This window comes from Hylobates moloch, unplaced genomic scaffold, assembly GCF_009828535.3.
Source record: "Hylobates moloch isolate HMO894 unplaced genomic scaffold, HMol_V3 SCAFFOLD_2, whole genome shotgun sequence".
NCBI classification, from domain to species: domain Eukaryota; kingdom Metazoa; phylum Chordata; class Mammalia; order Primates; family Hylobatidae; genus Hylobates; species Hylobates moloch.
In genome coordinates, this window is record NW_026652277.1 from 111,140,309 (window position 1) to 111,164,597 (window position 24,289).

The 24,289-nt window shown below is 35.1% G+C and overlaps 1 protein-coding gene across 6 annotated transcripts in view; it reads right to left on the bottom strand.

Annotated features, from left to right (window-relative positions):
- EPHA7 (EPH receptor A7) overlaps positions 1-19,619 on the bottom strand; it is a 184,404-nt gene extending 164,785 nt beyond the window's left edge. For all 6 annotated transcript variants that reach the window (XM_032155464.2, XM_058435407.1, XM_032155460.2 and 3 more), the window contains exons 1-3: positions 19,301-19,619; positions 14,756-14,820; positions 10,552-11,221 (exon numbers count right to left, since the gene is read on the bottom strand). In XM_032155464.2, coding sequence (XP_032011355.1) covers positions 10,552-11,221; positions 14,756-14,820; positions 19,301-19,397 — 832 coding nt within the window. In that variant the 5' untranslated portion in view covers positions 19,398-19,619. The remainder of the gene's footprint in view (positions 1-10,551; positions 11,222-14,755; positions 14,821-19,300) is intronic.
- Between the last annotated feature and the right edge of the window lie 4,670 nt (positions 19,620-24,289).

A 24,289-nucleotide genomic window follows, 5' to 3' on the forward strand; every position in this document is an offset into this window, starting at 1 on the left:
CGCGTGCACATACATATATGAGTATATATATGCGTGCTTTTGGATATCTGTGGTTGTGTGTGTGTGTATATGTATTATGTGTGTGTACTGGCAAAAGAGAAAGGAAACTGGAAAGAGTAAGATGTGACTTACTTTTGAATCTGTCATTAATGAACTGTTAGAAGTATAAATGAGGATTTTAGTTGTCCCATTTATTTAAAAATAAAAAGACTAAAAAAAACCCTCTATTTTATCTTTGATGATCTTTAAGGCACACTCAAACTTGAAGAATTTGTAATATTAATTGTCTTGAAAGATATTATGCCCTAAAGGAGTACAAGAATGCCCAAAGAACTTTTGTGTTATAAAGAGTGTTTCATATTTGAGTGGGTGAGGGGCATATCCTACCGCACATCTCTCTTCAAGGACAAAAGTACTTTACAGGAAAATGTCAACTAAAATAGGGACATTATATAATACAAGTCACTTATTTTACTGGGATAAATGTAGAAGATATTATGAAACATTTTAAAAATCCATTAGGTTTATTTAACCTATGTATTAGGTTAATGTCATTAAGTAAGCTAATGCCATTTGGTATTATTTTCTATATGGGAACTAGTTTAGCAAATAATGATAGTGAACTACTATTAAAATAAACAGGGAACATATAAATCACTGGAAATATAGAATTGTACAGTGAATGTACTAATCTTTCATTTATTTTTCTCAGAATAAGCTTTTATTTTATCAAGCAACTCCATATATACAAGTGTTTTTTAGATGTATTCTATCCCTCCATACCTATCTATTCACCCCTAATCCCTCTTCTGGTCCAACTCTCTTTTAGAAATAATGATTCCTTCCCTGCTTTTGTGTTTGTTTCGTTTAGAAACAAGGTCTAACTGTCACCCTGGCTGGGATGCAGTGGTACCATTGTCACTCACTGCTCACTGTGACCTCAACCTCCTGGGTTTGAGTAATCCTCCCGACTCAGCCTCCTGAGTATCTAAGACTACAGACACACACCACTACACCTGAATAACTTTTCCAATTTTTGGAGAGCTGGGGTCTCACTATGTTGCTCAGGCTGGTCTCAAACGTCTGGCCTCAAGCAATCCTCCTACCTTAGCCTCCCAAACTGCTGGGATTACAGGCACCAGCCGCTGCGCCTACCAAGAATGATTTCTTAAAAAAGTAGACTAGGTTATACTAATGTAATAGATTGTTGAATCATTCAACTTAAAAATGATAAATGTATGATATGTAGTTAATATTGTATCAGATTGATATTATGCTTTATTCATAAAAGCATCACAGTGATCTCTTCTCCAGATCTAGGTTTTCTATGTAAGGTTGTAATTCAGTGTCAATGGGTTCAGGGTAAGTCTGAGGCTACCACCACCACAGGCCAGGGGCTAAAGTAGGTGTTAATTGGGTGACACATGAAACAAAATATTAAACACAGTATGTGTCCTTTCAAAGCTCCCTGATTTTCTAATACATCAGGAGCAAGAGATAACATAATCATCATCAGTAAATAACTTAAATGACTAAATAACATGAAAAAATTCAAAATCCATAAAAAATATAACCATTAAAAAAATTCCAAACTATTACATCCCAGAGTGCATTTTCCCTGGGTTTCTTTGTTCTTGTGTCATTTATTGACACTAAACAAAGTAAATTAAGTAATAAACCTTCCATAACTCTTAACAAAATCACAGAATCTAAGAAAAATAATGCACATTTGTTTCAGCTGCTGTATCACTTTGGCTTCCTGAGAAATGCTATCATTCGAGATTAATATTGTAACATATACCTACAGATTCTGTAACTTTAGCCAAAGTATGTAACACGGGTAGAAAACAAAAAATAACATCTATAACTCATTAATTTGAACTAAATTCTAAATTGAGTTGTTTTACTATCAGATTAAAAAATAAAAACTTATCTGTGCATGTGACCTTCTACTTTTCACATATTAAACTTACATGAATATCCTAATGAAGACATGCATCCATAAAACTAAATATGTGAGATATTTTGCAGGGGATGAGGTAATTTAAAGTTATTTAAATGTGAGAAAAATCGAAACAAAAAGATTTTCTGAAATCTTTCCTCTGGTATTCATGTATCATATTTGTATGGACATAGAGAAAAATATCAGATATATAGCTGTGTCAAAATTCTCCCACGAAATTATTATTTCTACAAAATAACTAATGATAGACAATATCATCATGAATATTTCATAGATTAGTGATTATCTTACAGAAAATAGCTACAAATTACACAGAAAAATCATATCAAATGCAAAATTTTAAGGCATAATTGATTTGTATTATAACACTGCCTGCCAGAAACTGATGCCAATTTAAACTGCCACTAGAAATTTATAAAAGACTGACCATATACTTCCCAATACTAGGTTAATTAGAAACACTCTGAAGTCACACTAAACTAACAAACCACAGAAAACTAAATCAGACACATTAATTTCCTATTTCCTTCCATATTTCCTTATGTTCTCCCCCCTTTCATCAGTTCTTTCTATCCTTCTTTATTTACTGAATAAGTACCACGTTAAATGCATTGTGAGAACAAAGATGACTAAATATGGGTAAAAAGAAGTATAATTTCAAATAAAACCTACAATGTTCTAACTGGAAATTGTGACATGATTCTAATTTTAAGCAACAAAATGACATTTCTCCATGTTTTTAAAGAAAGTAAGAGCAATTATCTTTGCAAGGTACACAAGAAACTAATAACAATAGTTGTACCTGGGAAAATATACTATGGAACTGGGTCACAAGGATGACATTTGTTCTAGATCTGTGTATATTACCTATCCAAAAATGTCTTAAAACAAGTATTTTGAGTTTCTGAACGTGAATAATTTAATGAAGGGCGTAAAAAAATTGTAAAGGTAATATGTGTAGGTATAACTCAAATAGGAGAAACACGTTTTGACATAATATGGAATTTATGTAATTTCCCACTTATAGAGACAATAGGGTAATATTAGCTTAGGGATAATTATCATGTTTTGTTTCTTTCTGTTATTTTTTGTTTTCCAACCCAAACTAATATTTATAATATATAATTTGGAAGCAAAACAATATAATTTTATAACAAAAGTTGCTTTCCCATATAATATAAATATAAACATTTCAAGGCCTTCTTAATATAGAAAATGTTATCAGGCTCTCTGTTTCTTAAGACATAAATAATGATAACAAGGGTGAAATGCCTTTTGTTTTCTCAGAGGAGGGAAAGGGAGAAATTGAAAAGACACATAAAGACAGTAAGAAAGAATGAGAATGTGACAATAAATAACAATTATATTATCTTCACACGAATAAATTCTTCAACTCCAGAAGAGAGTCCTGTTTATGTTTGCTAATTATTAGCATTTTATCCTGTTATTTGCTATGAGGAAAATGGAATGTAGTTAAGGATACCCATCCTCACAAAGTTTAAGACTACTCATACAGACTAGCCATATACAAGAAATTAAATTAATTGCATTGAAATTAATTTAAATTCATTGAATTAAATGAATTCAGAGAAAGAAAATATTTGCTTTTCCAGTGGGTAGTTTATGAGTAATTCTTTAAGCAATTTCATAAATATTTATTGGAAGGCTAAGGTGGTGTAAGAAACTGCTAGGTATCATGGCGGGTAGGTAAAAAATAATCACAAGGTTTAGCTGTTTTAAAAAATAGAATCTTTAAGAGGAAAAGACAATGAATAAAATAAGACAGCATGCAATGATTCCCCTAGGGAAAGGGCAAAGTTTAAGTATTCAAAAAGAGAAGCCAGGCATAGTGGCAGGTGCCTGTAGTCCCAGCTACTTGGGAGTGGAGGCAGAGAGGATCACTTGAGCCCAGGAGTGCTAGGCTGCAGTGTGCTATGATCTACTACGGTTGCACCTGTGAATAGCCACTGCATTCCCACCTGGGCAACATGGCAACACTCATCTCTTGAAAAAAAAAAAAGAAAAAGAAAAAGAAAAAGAAAAAGAAAAAGAAAAAGGAGAGATCACCTAACAGGGTACACGTGGTATTTAATTTGATATTTTAAGGAAAGGCAGAATTTCTACAACAGGCAGACCATAAGAAAAGGTATGGTACCTACATAGGAAAAAACAAGATAGATTAAGAACAAGGAGAATGGTACTGCCAGTAACCAACATCAGAATTTGAAAAAGAAGCTAGGGAAGCCTCTTCAAGAATGCATATAATTAAAGTATAATACAAAATTGTGAGATATATAATTGTTAATTTTTTTCTTTTTAGTTGAGGCCAAATGTTAAATAATGAGACATCGTAGAAATATCTATGGGCATGCTTAAGGTAGAGTGAGAACAGTATCAGGCAGAGGGAGCAGGGGCTTCAACTGTGATAAAAATGTGACTGAAAGTTAGAAAAGAAGATAAGGTGAAGATGAGGAAATTTACATGCAAGTTTAAAATACAGATAATTTTTCTAGGTAATTAGAATCCTGACGCTTTCTGAATAATGATACCATGTTGTGTTTTACAAAATACAATCTGATGGCCATCTAAAGAAAGAACTGGAATCAAAAAGAGAATGACAAAGCAAGTGAAATATTTAGGATGTTAGGAAAGGTAGAGACACATATTTCGAAATTATGATAAATGAAAGAAAATGTTCAGATTTCTATCACCTTTCAAGATGTTATGAAGAAAGTTTATGTTCATAAAAGACTTTGCAATAGATAAAATGTTCCTCTATAAAGACATGATCCAGGGTATTGGTTAGGAATAAGGATTCTGAAGCCAGACTAGCTTGATTAAAAAGCAGTTCACCACTCTGTGATCATAAGTAGTTAACCCAAAATCACTATGCTTCAGTTTCCTTACATTGTTTTTATTCATGATTTATGTATATACAAACTTATATAAGATATATAACCATATATATGTATGTATGTATACATATAATCATATATATATATATACACATGTTTAGAGAGAGGGAGAGAGTGAGGGAGACAGAGAGAGAGACATATACTTTTTACAGTAAGAGTATTTATTCTCTTTTAAACTGGGTAATAATACTCTCATTCTATTAGACTAAATTAGTAACACCTCCCTTTAAGGTTAAATTACTTAATACATGCAAGTACTTAAAATAGGATTTGGTATCTATTAACAACCAAAAACGAATAAAATCTATGAGCTGTATTTATGGAATGCTTTCTATTAATATCTTCTACCTTTTATATAATTTAAACCATACTTGCCACTTACTACTGCTGTAGTACCTGAGCCTTGTGTTTATAAACAAACTTAATTAAAAAACCCGTATTTTGGAGATACAATTCAAGTTGTCTTTATATAAGCTACCTGGTTACTTAGAACTTAAAATTATAGTGTACAAAAATAAAAGTTAATGTTCAAGATGTTTTGAATTATAGACAGAACAAAAGATCACCCAGAATCTCACTACATGGATACATTAATTGTTAGACTACCATCTATTCTTTTTCCTATGCATATTTTGCATAATTCTAAATGTCATTTTATACAAATTTTTGTTTTTTATTCAAAATTATTAATACAAATTCAAAATTCCTTTATAGCATCATTGATATTCTATAGACTAAGTTCAATCAAGGTGATACACCTTAACTTTGGACATTTAGGTTATTTTCAATAATTAAAATTGCATACACTGCTGGTGGAAAAAAGGGGTTATGTAAAATATTTTTTAATTGAAATGCCTTCTTAGATAAATTAACGGGTGTGGAATTACTTGCTTAAAGGATATTTATTTAACTATGTGTGGCCTGTGAGATACATGTTCATTTGTTCATCACCATGAGGTTTCTTTACCTAGCAAATTCCTTGCTTTATTACTAATAATAAGCATCCATTGATTATTTGCTATGTCCCACATGCTATTTTTAGGATTTGTACATACATTTCTTCATTCAATTCTGACAAGAACCCTATGAAGGACGTACTATTTTTATTAGCCCCATTTTATACTTAAGGAAATTAAGGTTTAGAGAGATTGTCCTACTTTATGCACCTAGTAAGTTGTGAAACCAGCATTTTGAAACTATGACTCTCGCATCTGAGCTATAAACTCACTGGTGTTTCTTACATTTCTGTATATCTGTATATATATATATATATATAGATAGATATAGATATATATATGTATATATATGACTAAATACTAAGGACTCATTTGTTATGAAAATTTCATGGTACAAATTACATGCTACTTGTCTGCGAAAATAAAGGCAGTTTTCGAAAACTTTGATCAAGAAACAGAGTTTAAACATTGTTAATGCTATAAAATTGAATGTATTGTTTCATTTGTTAAATTATACATATGGTCATAAATTATATATTATTAAAAAAATGATAGACCTCTTAACATTAATAGAAACTATTAAAAATCTGAGGAAAAGTTCTTATAAAAATTATAAATGTATGATTACTTGAATTCCCCTTTACATGAAATCATCTGAAAGAAAAATTTTACATATTTGCTTTCAGAAAATTTAAATTAAGCAATATAAGTAATGCAAGTAAATCACATTTCTATATTCTGATATATGTGCATGTAAATCTTATGTCTTTGAATTTTTTTACTTCCAAATGAGAAGAATTTTTTACAAGTAGGATTATCATCCAAATCAGAAAAAACACTTTTCAAAGCAAAAAGAAGCAGTGTTAATTAAAAAAACAATTATCCCAGGCATATTGGGCATATGGTCACCCTACATGGCATAAAGTTTCATTAGTTTTTTAGTAACTAAAATCTACTGGGTAAAGTCCAGAACAAATTTTAGAGAAGTAGTGGAGTGAGGAAAAAAGACTTGAATTGGTAAACAGGATTTTTGAATTCTTATCCAATTTTGTTACTTATTAATATCTCTGAGCTTTGGTTTCTTCATATGTTGTAAGAGAGAGAAAAATAATAATATTTTCCACATCTTAGTGATGTGGTTAGGTTTAAATGAGAAAATGAATGTGACTTTTCAGTGTAAACTGCAAACTCTCTATGCAAATCCAAGTTATAATATCCAGATCCACACTTTGACAAGCACTATTCTACTTTCTAAATGGAATAAAATTGTATAAAAGTTACAAAAATTGAAATACATTTCAGTAGCTTTATTTTATTAGTCTTCCCAAAATATTTACATATGTAAAATGTAACAGGATCTCTCAATTTTTAAAATAACTATACTTTTTATCTAAGAAAGTGTATTGGCTAGTTTGCATCAAAGTTGTTACATAACTTGTAAATTTAAAAAAATGACAATAAAAGTATACTAAATGAAATTATAAATTCTTAAATCAATATAAAGAGATGTCCTCATGAAAATACTATGTTTGAGAATTGGACAGAAGTTCTCCACATATTAGTCTTGAGAAGCATTTGGTTTTCAAAATTGAGTTATTTTTTCAGTCATGAAGAAAAGCTTTTACATCATCAAACCTACAGTCAGTTTTTTATAGTTATTCATATTTCATATTGTCTTCTAGCAAACATCACAATGGGCTGCTACTTCAAAATGTGCCCAGATAAACTTGCCTTTAAGTGGCTAACCACTCTCATTTGGCTAGGAACTCACTAGCATCCTCTCCCAAACACATTAGTTTTCCTCAATATGGGACTGGAATTTGTTTTCAAACTCTTAACAGGATCATTGAAAGGAAACAGGAAGAATACTATAAAGGCAAGCCTGGAGTGATTCCAGAGGCAAGTACTTTTGCAGCAATGCATTGGAATTATGCCAAGAAGGGAAGTGTTTTTGCAAGTGAACATAGTTCCATGGTTAAGTAGAAGGTATTTAATTCCTTTGTCAACATCACCAGGGCTAAAAATTAAGAAAGTTATGTCATAAGCAATTTGCTTGACTTACAACAACGCACACATATTCTTTCGATTAAACCATAAAGCGGCATCTTGCCTCCTTTAACCATGTATTTTTATTTTTTAATTAACTGTTACTATAATATTAATACCTAATTTCAAGTATTCAAAAGCAGAATTAATGAAGATGACAGTGGAGTAATTTTATTTTATTTTTAAATACCTTGGTATAGTTTGCAGGTAACAATAATTTTGGTAGTAAAATGTTTCAATTCTTGCAATTAAATTTGACGAATGTAAGTAATTTTATAATACCACGTTTAATGAGATGATTTTTCTCATTTGAAATAAATTGAGGTTTACTTTTCATGATAAATATATCTATTTACTGTGGTTTAAGACTGCTTTTCTTACTAAATTCTATAATTAGAAGCATAAAACTCGAACAGCTCCTGTTCACATTTTCTTATGAATAAATGTGGAAATCACATTTTCTTAACAAATAAATGAGTTAAATTACACAAAGTGAAACAACTGCCACAAAAACCCATAATCTTCTTTAAAACCTTTAAAACACAGGGCCTTTAATGTTATTTCCTATCTTTTCTCGGATAAATTTAATTGTGTACTTTTATATGTATTTCTACTTCATTATTTTTCCCATTTTAATTGTGTAAAAGTTTTAAGTTCCTTTTTCATATCAATCAAGATCTGCATAATATTGAAACTGCTCCTTTCACAGCTAAAGTGCAATAATGTTCCTAAAATTTTTTGTAACAGTTACTGCTGAATCCACCATCACTTTCAAGTAACTGCTAACCTCTTGTCAATAGGAATGCTGCCTTTCATTGAATTGATTAGTTCACTGAGAGTATTTCTCTGCTTACCCAGTGGAATAGCATTTTGCCTACAAGCAGGGATAAATCTTCATCAGTTTCTGATTTCCACATATGTGGAAACTGCAGGATTTTCTACTCAATTAGAAATACTGCCAGTGAGGGAAAGGGAAAGAGGACAATGGGAGACAGGTTTGACTCCTTCAGGGACATAAAAGGAGACTGCTAAACTGGCCTATGGGACCTGAACTTGTATCATCTCCATTTGTTTTGCTCAGAGTTCACTTCACAAAGTCACCTCTGGTGAAGATGATAATTGAGTGCAGAGCCATAGGTAGTTTACATGCTTAGCAGCCATCCACATGAAGTATTTAACTCTCTGAATAGGACGGAAAAAGATATTTGCTCAGTTACTACTCCATTTGAAAAGTATATCCAATACAAACACAATGTAAGCCACAAATGCAATTTTAAAATTTCTAGCCACACTAAAAAAGAGTAAAAGAAACAGCTGAAATTTTAATATTATCCTCTATCTAGCCCAGTATATCTAAAATATGATTATTTCCACATGTAATCAACATTTAAAAATTGTTAAGGACATATGTTACTTTTTTCTTTTTTTTTTTTTTTTTTCTTTGCAGTACGGCTTTGAAATCCAGTGTGTAACTTATACTTACAACACATCTCAATGTAGAATAGTCATTTTTCGAAACCTAAAGAGCCACATGTGGCTCCTGGGTTCAGTACTGTATAGAACAGGTGTAATTTTTTTTTAAATTATTTAATTTTAAAAATATTCTACTAGAATGAGAATTTTATGGGGAAGTAATCCAATTTATATATGTATATGAGGCACCTAAACACTATGAGCCATGAAACAGTATTTCCTAAGATTCTCCTTGCTTTGAGATTAAAACTAGGGCAATATTGTGGCCTAGGTTCTAAAGTCAGAATGTCTCAAGTTTGAATTTAAGCTCAGACAAATATTACTAACGTAAATGCATGCAAGCTATTTACTCTTGATATCCTCTTTTTTTATTGTGTAAAATATAAATGATAATGATACCTACCTCATTAAATAAGCTTGCATATGTAAAGGAAATGGAGGATGTCTGCACATACTAAGTTATCAAAAAAAATTAGTTATAATAGTTATTATTATCAGTGGTCCCCTTTAGCTCAACTAAGAATTGCAAGTATAAAACCTGTGCTTCTGGCTCTGGCGTAAAAATATATATAGATATATATGTTATTTTTAATGTATTATGTTATTTTTAATGTATTATGTTTTATATATCATAAGTTAAAAGAGACACTAGTAATGTAACTTTATAATTTATTTTCATGAAACCTAGAAACAGAATATCTATCAGTCTTGAAGGCCCATATGACATAGTTTTTGACATAGTTTTAAATATTTAGCCACATAAGGCTAGGAAAGACAAAAAAAAATGGTTTTATAAAACGAAGAAAAAGGTTTACTAATTCACACATGATTGTTTCAAAACATGCAACTGGTGTACTATAATAATTAAAACTTTACTTTGGCCCACTTCCACAAAAATGTGGTCATTTTGGTACTTAGTCCAAAAAAAAAAAAAACACACACCTTTCTCAGAAGTAACCACAGAGATTTAGTAAGAGAAATTTGAAAATTTTGTATTAAATTTATAGTATTTATATAAGATAATTCTAAAAGTTTGTAAATGTACTCGTTTGTGACCTGCCTGTCACTAGAGCTCTTATTCACAGCCCTCTTAGCCTCCAGAGCAGATTCACGTATTCAAATAACTATTAATGTTTAAAATGTCTGATATTGAAATTTAAAAAGGCAAAGTAGAGTTTTAATAGGACACATTACTTACGTTCACAGGTGTCTCCTTTTTGCTGGTAGCCTGCTTTGCAGATACATTTTCCAATGGGCACTAACCATTCTCCTTCTGCACTGCAGTGCATCCTGGGGGAGTTTTCCGCTTCTTCCTCTGCACTGCTGACACATGTCCCTCGAACCTCGACTAAAGAGGAAAATTCTGAACCAGTCACTGTATCTGGAAAGATAGCTAAGTTCTCAATAATGGACCAGCACTTCTTGTAGTACACTTTGACAGAAACCAAAGCTATGCAAGCCCCTACATCCTGAAAGGCAAGATAGAATCCCTTTTTAGACAAAGGTCCAATCTCTCTCACCTCAGTGTTAAGCTTCATCTTTCTTTCACCAAGGTCACCTTGGGTAAAACTTTCATCTGCAGCAATGGTGTCTATTTTTACATACAGGTTTTCTCTTATATTCCTGCCAGTGTCATAGTCTGTTTCATAATAGTACAAATTAAATGTTTCCTTGCAAGTTCCCAGTACTCCAGGAAGACTGTTACAATCCCTCAGGGTGAATTTCAATTCTACAAAAATCCTTTGTGCATTGCCTTTAGAAATCCAGTTAGTCCGCAGCCAGTTGTTTTGGTTGGGCTCCATGACTTGGCACACCTGGTATGTTCGTATCGGGGTATAGTTCTCATCCAAACCACTAATTTCTTCCCACTGTAAAATTTGAAAAAAGGTCATCAGTCATTCAGCAAAAAATAACATTTTGCTTTTGAAAGTGCAAGTACTTCACAAATACGGATCTTCGAAAAAGTTAGGTTGATTCCTATCCTGGCAAAACTATAAACCAGAGAATGTAAGATTCCAAGTTCTGCTTCATCCTGGTGGTGGAACATACTTATGCTGCTTGCTTTGTGTATACATACAATAAATATTTCATTTTGTTTAATATCTTTTTGTCAGTATATTAGTGTTTCTTTTTTACAAGTTTGCTTATGTTTATGTTCTCCATTGAGATTGTAATTTTTATAGACTAAAGCTCACAATTATTTAAATTACCAGTGAAAGTATGTACATATGGATGCCTGGCAGAATTTTTGATAACTCAGTTGACATTTTAAGTGGCCATATCATACTTATGATTGCAGAGTACTTAAAAACATGAAGAAGAAAATGCCAACAGTACGCTGAATAAAGCATTCAACAACGTGTTGATATTTATAATTTGGAATATTTTACAATCTTTTCAAAATGAGACATAAGGAAGTAACATTTTACAGAGCTATTTATTTATTCCAGTGTTATATATATTGTATACAAAGCCACATAACTATAAGTAGTTATAAGAGTATGATTCATTTTTAGAAATACATTGCTTTCAATAGACAATCAAATGTACATGGCAAATCTGCATGCTGGATCATATTTAGTATAAACTTTCTGACACGAAAAATATCAGATGTTTAAAAATGTCCATTTATATGTTGATATAATGTACACTACAAACAAATCTATATTAAATATTTTCTAAAAAAAAGAAAAAAGTGCATTTGTCAGAATTTGCAACAATTTCAGACTATTAAACCATATATAATATTCTGTCGCTCATTAATCAATAAAATCATTTCACCTAGGAGTCTTAAAAGCCTAAATGAATAGTTTGTTTTTTTCTTACAATTATTAAAAAATTTCCCACTTTGTATTTGTGAATAATGAAATTGTCATCTGTTAATATTAATTTCCCCAATTAAAAATTCAAATACAAAACATTTGTGTTCAAGTCCAAAGTTGCATAGCATGCAATATTTAAACTATTGTTTCAAGAAAAGACGATGAGAAAATAAAAATCATGTGGTAAATACTTTTATTTGAAATACTTGATTTGAGTATTGATTTATTTAAATGTTTTGTACAATATTAATGTATACTTTTAAAACCAGTCCTTAGAAAATTAACAAGACTGACGAATTAGCAATATAATACAATTTGGAAATTTCTTTGATGATGTTATATTTGGTATGATTTTGTTATACACAGCCTAATATCATCAAAGGTACTGAAATGTAGCAAAGAACCCATTTTAATGTTCAGCTTTTACTCAGCTCAACTTGCATTTGTGACTAGTTAACAGTATGCATATCTTCCCTTTGTTTAAGTTAGCTGCCTACAATTTGAATGGCAATCAGCCAAATATAACCAAATTTTATCCATTTGGATGGGTAGATTTCGGTCTCTTAATGAGATTGAAATTGCTAAAAGAAGTAAAACTAGTAATGATATCTACCAAAAAATCAAAAGCTCCAAAGATAAATGTGCTCCTTTTTAACAACTCCACAGTTTGAAGAAACCAAAGCTAATTATTTTAAAAGAATATAGCCTACGAATTCCTTTATCTAACTTCAAGAACAAATTTATTCTTTTATTCTGTATAAGAAAAATCAATTTTACCACCCTTGAAACCCAGTTAATTTTTATTTTTACTTAAAATTTTATTCCAGAGGGGAATGCTTCAGGAAAACTATGATGTAGACTACAAACATTGAGACTACATAAATTCATTTAACACAACTGTTGTTTTATTATCTCACTTTCTAAGACATTATGAGCATTTCCACAAATGATGCCATTGGGAAAAATGTCTTCATTCAGACACTGCATTTTTATAGTATGTTTATAGAAATATTTTCTCAAAACTTATGTCTCAGGAACATTTTCTTTACAGTTAGGTATTTAGTCACATGCGAACTAACCTATTGCACATATATAGAAAATATTGTTGATCATTGTTTTCTTATATTATGTGTTGATGTCTACAGATATGTAGGGTTAACTGTTAACTCAAGATACTTTGGACTGATAAAAGCCCATTTGACCAAGATAACATTGACAGTCATAATTTGTCATTTTGTGTATTACATGGATGAAATACTACAATCATATATCAGTTTACTTCTCCTCGGAGACAAAATCATCCTCTATCTCTATTTGTTTTAATTGATGGATGGTAGAAAATGGGCTACATCTGTCATTGGCAAGAAAGGTGTTTCATTTTTTATCATGAATGGCTGTCTATAATGTGTATTATTTTACTCACAGAAACCACTTATCTCAAGAAAGGTATTATATTCATACCTCCAACTCATGGAATTTTTATATTTAATCTGTAAAATGGTTGCCATTTATTTATAATTTATCATAACCAATACAGATAACCACAATATGAATGAAAGGAATCTTAAAAATTAAATTTAATGAAAACTCTAAATATCTTAAACAGATTTGTTTTGTTCATATTTTACATTCTTAAGCTTTCAGTTCCTGACATGCTGATTTTATGATCTCAACAATCTCTTTCAAACTTTCATTCTTCTCTTTGCAAAATATGCTACAGTTTTTGTATCATAACTTATACTCCACACAGTCTTTTTAATATGCCAAAGATAAACATAAATAGCAATAGGGTATCTTCTCCTTTCTCAGAGCCCTCTTACTTGATAAGGAATAAAGAATGTGCCCTCTCTCACAATTAAAAATAAGATCTGAAGACACGGATACTGAGCTACATTTACATATGAAAAATAATGGTTAGTATTTTTAAAGATTTACTAATATTTCGGTAGGTTATTATTGGACAATTTTCACTCATATCTATTGCAGATTTTTATTGTAATATCTGCAGGCTTTGCCATCATTTCTGATTAATAACAGCGGATAGCACATAATATAAATTTGGAGAATCTATATAATATTTTATAGTAAATTGTATACCAAAATGTTGAACATCGTACATTTTTAGTTATATTTTAAAGTACATGTTGAATGATGCTGAAACTTTTAAAAATAGAAAAACAGATTCATTACATACTGATTTAAAGAATTATATACCACCGACATGGTGATTATACTAGAAATATAAAGCAACTAAAGAGGTTTAAGTGAGTTTGTGAAAGGAATGTTCCCTGTAATTAGTTAGCATTTATAGCCTGGACCCTAAGGTATGATTCCACACAATAAGAACTCAAAAGACTATGGCTATGAGGTTTGTTCTTTTTCCATTTCCCCAAGTTCTAAGTATACCTTCTCTAGTCAGAGAACTCAATGTCTCATTATAAATGCAACATAATATTGGACAAGATATTTGGAATTAAACGGTTTATACATGAAGAGTGTGAATAATTACCCTGGAGGGAAGGGAAAAGTTTTGTTTCTTATTTTTAAAAATAGTGATATTTTATGATGAAAAAAACTTACCCCATTGGGTGGAGAGGAAATCCACTCCAACTCTGTTTGTTGTGCTTTAGAATCCAGCAGTAGTACTGAAAAAGAAAGTTGTATTTCCAGATGTTACATGAAACACTTAATCACACATGTAGACATTTTTAAGGTGAATCTTTTTATATAACTATCATTATATGACTTAAGATCTGTAGTTATTTATGTAAATGATGGTGAAATGAACACATTCCTGATAAACGTATATTCCACTTCCTTAAAGGAAAAAAGATATTAAGACGCCAATATTATATTTGGTATTCTTTAATTACAATATTAAAATAAATCTTAAAATGCAATATTAGAATAAAAATGAGGGTAGAAATTTTATATGTGATACATTAATTCTACAGTAATTATATATTATAGTTTTGTAAACCATTGAGCTGTTCAAACTTTGTCAAATATAATAACATGAACGTAATAAGGTATAATTCCTATATTACTCTTGATCCAGTCATTAATTCGTAACATTCTGCCAGCAGTATTTTCTATTGTCTTTTGAGAACTGGAGTTTATCTTTTAAAAAATCTTTTCACATACAGTGTCGTTTCTTAAGCTAAAATGAATACAGAAATGTTAACAACTATGTTAAGCAATGTTATCAGAAAACCAAATTGCCTATTATTTGCAAGATTTTTATTCAGGTTAGTCAAACATCAGTTTTTTCAGCATTTTTTTTTAATTTCTAAATTTTCAAAGTGATAGATAATTCTCAAAATGGTATCAACTCTGACTTCTAATCACTTGTATTTCACTTTTATGCTATCAAAAAGCATAACGCAATTAATTTAATATGTATATAAAGTGTTATAAATGCTCCTGACACTATCAATATGAGAATGCATTAGAATGTCATATATTAATACACATAACATTTCTATTTCATATGTTTTATTTCTTTTTTGGACAATTACTCTTCTAAAGCACTCACTCTTTTGGTCAAACTGGTTTCTGAGTTACATGAGTTTCTGCACTTTAAAAATATTTATCTGACTCTACACCATTTTGCCAAATGCATCAATTTGTCCAGAAATAATAGTGAATATATTTTAAGTATGTCAATAGGCTTACCAACCTCAGCAAAATGTTAAAATTTTGACTTAAAATACATGCTTATATGAACTTTTAATAATTATACAACTCAATCACTAGGGATAAAATATGTATTTGAAAGACAAGAAAAATGTGTTATGATAAGAAAACAAAGGAACAATTGATTATGTGTTTAAAGGAACAGTTGATTATGTGTTTAATTCCTTCACACTAGTCAAGGTTACTCATTGTAAATTAAAATAGATATAGAGACACTAGGATTTTTGTTTTTTGTTGTTGTAGTTGTTGTTTCTTTGTTTAGTGTTTTACACTTAAGACTCTCAGGGAGACTGACAGGAAAAAAAAAAAAGAACTTGATCAGAAACATCTGACTCCCTTTCAAATGAGAAACGCACCCACAACACTTTCAAAATGCCAGTTTGTATTTCAACTTGTAACATCGATAAATCGTTGGACTAGCGAATTTATATAAAAAGTAATTTTTTAAGTTTATTTTTATCCTCAACAATAGAGATGAAGCACAAGGAAACAAGGTGGGTGGCCAGGTTTTCTACTCTTTTTGATATGCTTTCTTTATTTTTATTTTATTTTTCTTTTGTGCTGAATATAGACAACAGGATTTTAAATCCAGGTGACCTTCTTGGGTCATTTCTGAGAGTGAAATAAACATTGCGAGATTACTGTTTATTGCCATTCTGCTACCCCTCAGCTCAGCCTGGGGGTGGAAGCTAGGGACCTAAGCAGAGAGCAGTGATGGCCAAGTTAAGAGAGAAACAAACTAACCAATTAAAACAAATAGAACCCGGGCCCCAGAACGTTTAATCAGAAGCCGCTCTCAAGTGATCCGTGCGTCTCTCTTCTGCTGGGTCCGCTCTCTGGTTAAACCCTCAAGAGAGCGCGTTTCCCTTTCCGCTCGGAGCAGTGCGCCAACCTCCCTTTGCGCCCGCGGATGCGCAGTCCCTCGGCTCACCCGGACGCTGGGGGCCAGGCCTGGGACTCCAGGCTCGCGCCCCGCTGTGAGGGCCAACAGGTGATGGGAAAGGGGCTAGATTGGGGGCGCGCCCTGGCCGACCCAGGCAAGGACCGCGCGGGCAAAGGCTGGCGTCCTGGGGCTGGGGCGGGGCCGTCGGAGGGGCGGGGCGGGGGCTGCCAGACGGGCGCGCCAGCCGCGCCAAGCATCCATTAAGCCTCTGCCAGACCTGGACACTCCAGGGAGCCGGTGGCGCCCTCGCTCGAGAAGGAGTCGGGAAGAGGAGAGTGGCTTTCGGGAAGCATCTCCTCTGAGGAAAAGGCGGCGGCGGCGGCGGCGGCATTTACCGAGAGAAAAAGTAGCAGCTGCACTTTGCCTCCAAGCGTCAGACTCTGACACGCGCTCCTTGTAGCGATGATAACTGACCTACCCGAGAGAACGTGCACAAGGAAAGCGAGGGAAGGGGGTTTCTTATCTTCCTCTAGCCACCCCCAAATGCCCCGGGAGGCCCGGCACCTGCTCCAAGCGGTTTCCAGCACTAGCCCTTGGGTACTGCGGGCCGCCTCGGGGCTTGTGAGCTCCTAGAACTCCAGCTCTCGGTCGCCGCTGCGCCCTAGAAGCCTCGCCGCCTGGAAGCCGGGCGCACTCGCCGCCCGCCAGCCACAGATCACCACCCTCCCTCCCACCGCCCCCGCGCCTTTTATACATCACACTTCTGCATCTAAAGAATTCAGGCTCCTAGAATCAGAATCCTCTTCACGTAGCTTGCACCCAGAAGAGCAAAGCGAACTAGACATTCTGGCTGCAGGAACCTCTCCCCCTAGTGATGCAGTTATTTATAGCCCAAACTCCAGCCCGAGTCTGCGTGTGTTCGCGCGCGGGGTTTCGCCGCGGCGGTGCAAACTTTTCCTCTGGTCCGCTATTCCAGAGGAATCACAGGATGCCAGGGCTGAAGGTTTCTGATCGCTAACGTCAGGGGAGTAGAAATATGGTTTTGGAGGGGATGAGCGTGCGTTTCTAGCAGATGTCCGTCCATCTGCAAACACGTAACCGCCAGCTTGGAGGCACGGGGTTCTCTGAATGGGTGCAGCATCTATACAGGTTGCAGATGTGGAAAGTGGGGTCAGAAGGTCAGGCTGAAAGGACTAGAATGTGGCGCCGGGCTGGAGGGGGGGCTTGAGTGAACTAAGACGAGCGCACGATGAGAATAAAGAAAAGGCGCACTAAGTTTTCAGAAATAGATGAATCAAGGACCTATATGTAAGTCCCCTCAACCCCCCGCCCGATAACTACCATGACCTAAATTTCATAACAGATTCCTCTCCCTCTGCACATCAGGAATAAGTAATTATTTCTCTTCTGCTTTTAACAGATCAAAAAATGAAACTTAGATACACAGCCTGAAAGACCAGGGGGCGAGGGGATGAGGGGGGTTGGGGGTGGGATTGTGACACTGCTCAAAAGCAAGAGACTTCCATTGACAGGGTTTATTTTTCCCCAGCTCCAACTACAGGCACCGAAAGGTATTTTACCTTCTGTCAAAGGTTCAAAGAAGGAAAACATAACCATATACAGGCGTATCTATAACAGCTTGCCAAATAAAACCTGCCTCTCTTACCAGAACCAACCCTCAGGGTTCAGGTCTTTGGCAAGGATTGGCCACTCGGATTCCCCAATTGCTGCACTATGGGGCAAATAATTGGGGACTTCGAGTCGCCCAGGCGGCATCTCCTCACAAATTGCACAGCTCCAGCCCGCCCCCTGCCTCCATGGCCCGACCAAGCCCGCTAGGCTGCCGCTGCCCCCACGACCGCTGGGCCCGACGCGCAGCGCGCGCTGAATGGAGACATCCCCGGCCCGCGGGTCGCGCGCCGCACGCCGCGCTTCACCTCCGCGGCGTTATTGTTCCGCGCTGGCGGCCGAGCGCCAACCGCAGGACCGCGCCGCCGCCTCAGACGCATTGAGCACTTCATTAGTAACCTGAGCTTTCCGAGCTCACCGAAGTCTCGGTCCCTCTGGGAAGGCTCCGGGCTCCCGCCACTCGCCGGCAGGCTGGCGGAGACGACAGGGGCTGCATTTCCCAGTCTCCAACCCAACTCTGGCCGCAGCTCCCACAGAAGGCTAATGAGGAGAGAAGGAAGACCGAGCTAGAGAGAGATATGACCCGCCTGAGGTACTAAGAAATAAGCTCGCCGGCAGTTCCTCCAACCCCACCCCACCACCGTTGCTGCTCACGCCCTCTAGACTGCCCGCGCCAGAAATTCCGCACCCGTCGGACGGACGGCTCCGGGCACAGGGCTGCAGAGGGCTCGGAACAGCCCTGGCTCGCGCTCCCTGGTCCGCCAGGAGCGGCCCGAGCGGTGAGGGGGCGGGGAGCCGGCGGGGGAGGGTCGCCCGGCGCCGGAGGCGCGGCCGGCAGCGCCGTGGACGAGCTGGCTTGTGCAGGTAGACATCTAAATAAATAAGTCAGAACAAACTTTGCTTTCCCATCACCTTACCTTCCTTCGCAGCCTGCGCCTCCCCTGTGTGTGCAAAGCGGAGCAGCCAGATGTAGCATAAAATAATCCATGAAGGATACCGAGTTTGAAAAACCATGGTGCATGAGCAGGTTTTATTTTAGGTTTCAGTTATCTTGAGTCGTGGATTTTTAAATGCTGTTTGTTCCGAAGTAGCTTTTGTTTTATTGTGCTCCTTGCATCGATTCCCCTTCTCGGTCCCCAATCGGCTGCTCCACGTTTAGCTTTTTTTAATTCCCCCCCCGCCCACTCCTGTTCGCTCGCACCGTGTTTGCTGCCTGCAAGTCTCCGACTGCAGACCGGCCGCTTGCTCCACACTCCAATAATATCAATTAGGGGGGAGGGGGCGGGGCTCCGAGCCGAGAGCCTCCGCCACTCGGGCTGAGTGGCAGGCACAGCCGGCCTGCCAGGAGGCGATTCCCAGGGCCAAGGGGCGGGTCCCGGCGAAATGGCCGCCCCGGCCTCGGGGGCGGGATCCGAGGCAGGAGCCAATCGGTGCCGAGCGGAGTCAGGTTGCTGGTCCAGGATTCCCTCCAGGTTCTGAGCTCGCGCTGGATGCTCAGAGGAGAACGAGGATGGCAGCCGAGGTGTGTGCTGCTTTGGACGCTCTGCTTTTAGCAACCGCAGCTTTCGCGGAGCAGAATAAATCTGAGAATAACGCTTCCAACTTACACTCTTTTCTGTAGCTGTACTCCGCGCGATCTTTTAGAAACCAGAGGCGAAGCAAGCTTTCTCTGAGCTACCAAGCACGGAGCCCGGACAGTGAAATGAGCTGTGCCTTTAAGTAAAGTGTTTTTTACTTTTTTGTTGTTAGAACCTCCGCGGGCAGGGTAACTTTGTTTTTTGCCTTTTTGAAAAGTTTCTACTTCTCTTTTTCTGTTACTCCAAGAGCAGTCAATTTTAGGTACCACCCACCACAATCCCTGAAAGAATAAAGTAACCAAGTGTATTATGTTTAAACAATGTTTCCAAGAGTTTGCAACAAGCTCTGGCAAAAGAAACAGAGGAAAAGGGAGTGGGAAAGGAAGTCTTTTGTTTTAAGCACCCCTTCACCTCCGCCCTGTCTTTTCACCATAGTTTGTTGAGCGAAGTGAGACATTAGGAGAGAACCTTCTGATGGTTGCGTATCGTTTTTTAACGCGTTTATCATTTTCTAACGTTTTCCTTGGATTGCCTCCACTTCGATAGTTTTCCATTTCGCTGCATCAATTACACTTAATTTTAAAGAATTCCACTACGTATTAAATTCGTAAAGCAAGACCTTTCTCTTCGCAAGTATTTACCATTTTCAGGAATTATTCAATGCTTATCTTTCAAAGAGAAACTAAGAATAAAAAAAATCATAACCAATATCTCCAGTTGAATTCATTCAACCCGAACAGCAAGGAAGGCTGCGCAGAGAAATCTGTTTTCCATTAGGCAGTTTTGGACACTTTGTATTCAAGAGGTAGGTAATAAGAGGAAGAACTTTAAAATTTTAATTGCCAAATCTTCAATTTCAAAGGTCACACAGAGTAACTTGATCACATGTTTAAGATGAATTTTTTTTTGTCCTATATTTCTTCCTTTAAAAATATTTCTCAGTCATTTATGATTTCCTTTTATTTCTGATAGATCCAAAGTTTGATCTCACATAAGGCTCCAAACTTTTTCCAACCTTTCTATCTGGAAATATAAAGTAAATTGAGTTGTTTCTGCTGTTTATAGTAGGGAGTTCTCAAAGATGACAGCCCCCAGATATTTATTTGTATTTTATGTTAAATTGTCTCCTGTAGTTTTTATTTGCCTAATAAAATAACATGGAAGAGAGATATGAAATTTATTCTTTAAACCTCTTTGATTCTGTAGTTTCTGAAACATTTCTTAAATGTTACATATTCCTAGCCATTATGCCTATTTAATATTTTAGAAAGTGTATCAAAAAGCATCTTCAGTGTCTCTTTTAAAGGATGCATAGAAAATGTAAATGCATAATAGATTAGCCTTAGAAAGAGACAAAAACAATATGGGGAGAACACACTTGTTATAGAGGAGATGAAGCTTTATTTACACAAATAGATGATTTACGGATGAAACTTGTGAACTAAAACATAGGAGTTAAAAACATAAATCCCCACACTTAGTCTTTAGAACTCACAGAACTCCAAACTCACAAATATTAAACCACTTCTAATAGTTAAAATGAATTCTCCAGGATTTCAACACTTTCCCCAGGGTCTCATCGCCACTTCTTAAAGTGACACCAAGGTAGCCTTTAAAGTTTAAAATATTCCTTTCATCTATTGAATGACTAATACCAGTGATGTGAATACAAATACTTTTCCATTAAAACCAGGAAACCAAAGAAGTAACATCCTTCACTCCTCTGATGAGTGTAGGTGGTATAGTGAGTCCTGTTTTTGTGTCCCTTCTCTCTGTCAGACACAGGGGCATGTGTAACTTTACTCTTATTTTTAGGGACAAGAAGCTTCACATTAAATGCACATGTGCCAGGCTGCTGACAGTTCTCCCTGCATAGCTGCACAATGATACTCATTTTTAGGTTTTTCAAACTTATCTTCTTTCTTTTATAGTATCTAGATATATTGACAAAGAATTCGGAGCATTTAAATAAAAATAAATGACAGTCAAGAAGACAGTGTTCAGCATACAGTATATGATTAATATATAAATTTACACTCGACTGTATTTGACTAATGATAAAGCATATAGACCTATTTGTACATGAGGCCATAGACATAAAAATTATCAGTATACAAAACTTTCTCATTTTAAAATAACATAATGGTGAACTTCCTCACACCATTACAGTTTATTTTAGCTTCATTTTATGATTTAAGCATATTATTTCTAGATCAATTTTTTAAATAATGTGATGTGTTTGTATATAAAGTGAATTCAAAAGGAACTTGTCTTCCTAAGCAATACCAAATAGTGTATGAAACCAACACTTGTGTGCCAAAGCAATAATTCTGAAAACTAGTTTTATGTTTTTATGCATTCATTATACAATTAAGTTGATAGCGTCGTCCACATATATTTAGTGAATTTTAGGTAAATGGAAACAGAGACTAAGACCTTAATATTTCAATTTTGTATCCCCTCTGTGGAAACATCTGTAATAAATGTATAGTGGAAAGATGAAAAACGCCTCTCTTCAGATACAAAGGAGATATACCCAATTTTAATGCACTTTGTATTATTTTATTTGTATAATTACCAATAATCACATGACTGTACATGTAGGGAAATGTACAAATTCAAGACACATTCCAAATGAGGGTACACCTGCAATTTTGTTTTAACTTGTTACAATACTAATATTTACTTCACTGTTTGACTCTGGGAAATATTCTCTGATTTTAAGAGAGAAATAGGAGTAAATTAAAATGACTACAGGGAATAAGTTCTATGAATTTTCGAATGAAAGGAAAGGTTATACTGTGTGTGTCTAGTATTCAGGCCATTCAAGGGCAAAGGAACAATTGGAGATTTCAGTACGTTACAAATCCAAGACTGTCAAACTAAATAGTTAACAACAACAATGAAATCAAAGGGCTGTTTCTGAACCCACTACTTTTGTACTTACCATCAAAATGCATTCACAGCTGGCAAATGTGAAAATGCAAGTTCATCACAGAAAAAGGGTAATTTAAACTGAATTAGAAAAGGTACTGTGCAGAAGAAATTGATTATAAGCAGAAAAGAAGCATTATGTCTCAGTTAACAGATATTAGAGAAAATTGGGTTCTGTGATTTCAGTCAAAATATAAACAATCTTTCCACTGTGTAGGAAAATCATTTACATATTTACATTAACATGATTTATGTAGTGTGTATAAAATAATTATTTTCAGTCTAATGTAAAAAATGTGCATAACCTAAACTCATTAAAAACGTATTAATTCACGAATTTTTCTAAGCTCAGATTTAGCTGAAAGTATAGGAAGTCAGAGGTCAGAAATCAAATCATAAGTCAAGAATTTATTTTGTGCTTTTGTAAAATTTCACACACTTTTGTGAGGTCAGATAAATAACTAAAGTTCAGAAGATTACAATTATAATTCTTTAAGTACAATCCCCAAGTTAATTTGAGACAGTTTAACAAATAAAAATATAATTTATATCTAAATTATGAGTCCACTTGAATATTATTGCTGAGGTACCACTGAAATTTTCTAATCACTTAAAATATTAAAAAGTGTTCAGTCAAATTACTCTTTTTTTAAGTAATATTAAAATAACAAAATGTAGCTGGGAAAATGTAGCACTTTATACTTGAAATCAAGTAGCACATGTTTGGTTCTCTTAGTGGATTTTTTCTTTCAAACTTGATTTTGCATGGGGAAGCTCTTTTCTTCCATTACTTCCAGTTCATTTTGCCATAAATCACCAGGACTGATAGGATGAACTGGCTTAAATTATTCAAATTACTTCTACATGCTTCCATGATTTCTCATGTTGTAATTTTTAAGCTCTTCACCCAGAGGATTTTTAGGTATCAAGATCTGTGATAATTCAGCGACCACCAGGGGGCAACAGGACCTCTGGGTGTCCTGGACAATCAAGTCCACCCTGCACAAGGTAAAGATGAGTTAATTGTGAAATTGTATGTGTGTGTGTTTGTGCATGTATATGCACATATATATTATGAATATATAATATTTGTCTCATTGATTACTTTTAAGTTTCTTTTTCTCTCGGTACCTATGCCAGCCTACAAAATGCCTTCATAAAAATTTGTGAGATGTCCTGTGACCTATTTTAGTCCATAGAGGCCAAGTTAAGTGAATAGGCTGAAAGGCACATTAGAAGGTGAATTATACTATGGAAAAGCTCGCTCCAGTTTTTGTTTTTGTTTTCTGTTTTTTTAACTAAACCGAATAATTTTGAGTTTCCAGAGTGACCTCAGATATTCTCTTCCTTAGTCCGTTCCCACTTATCTTAGTCTTTTACCCAAAGAACAGGGCC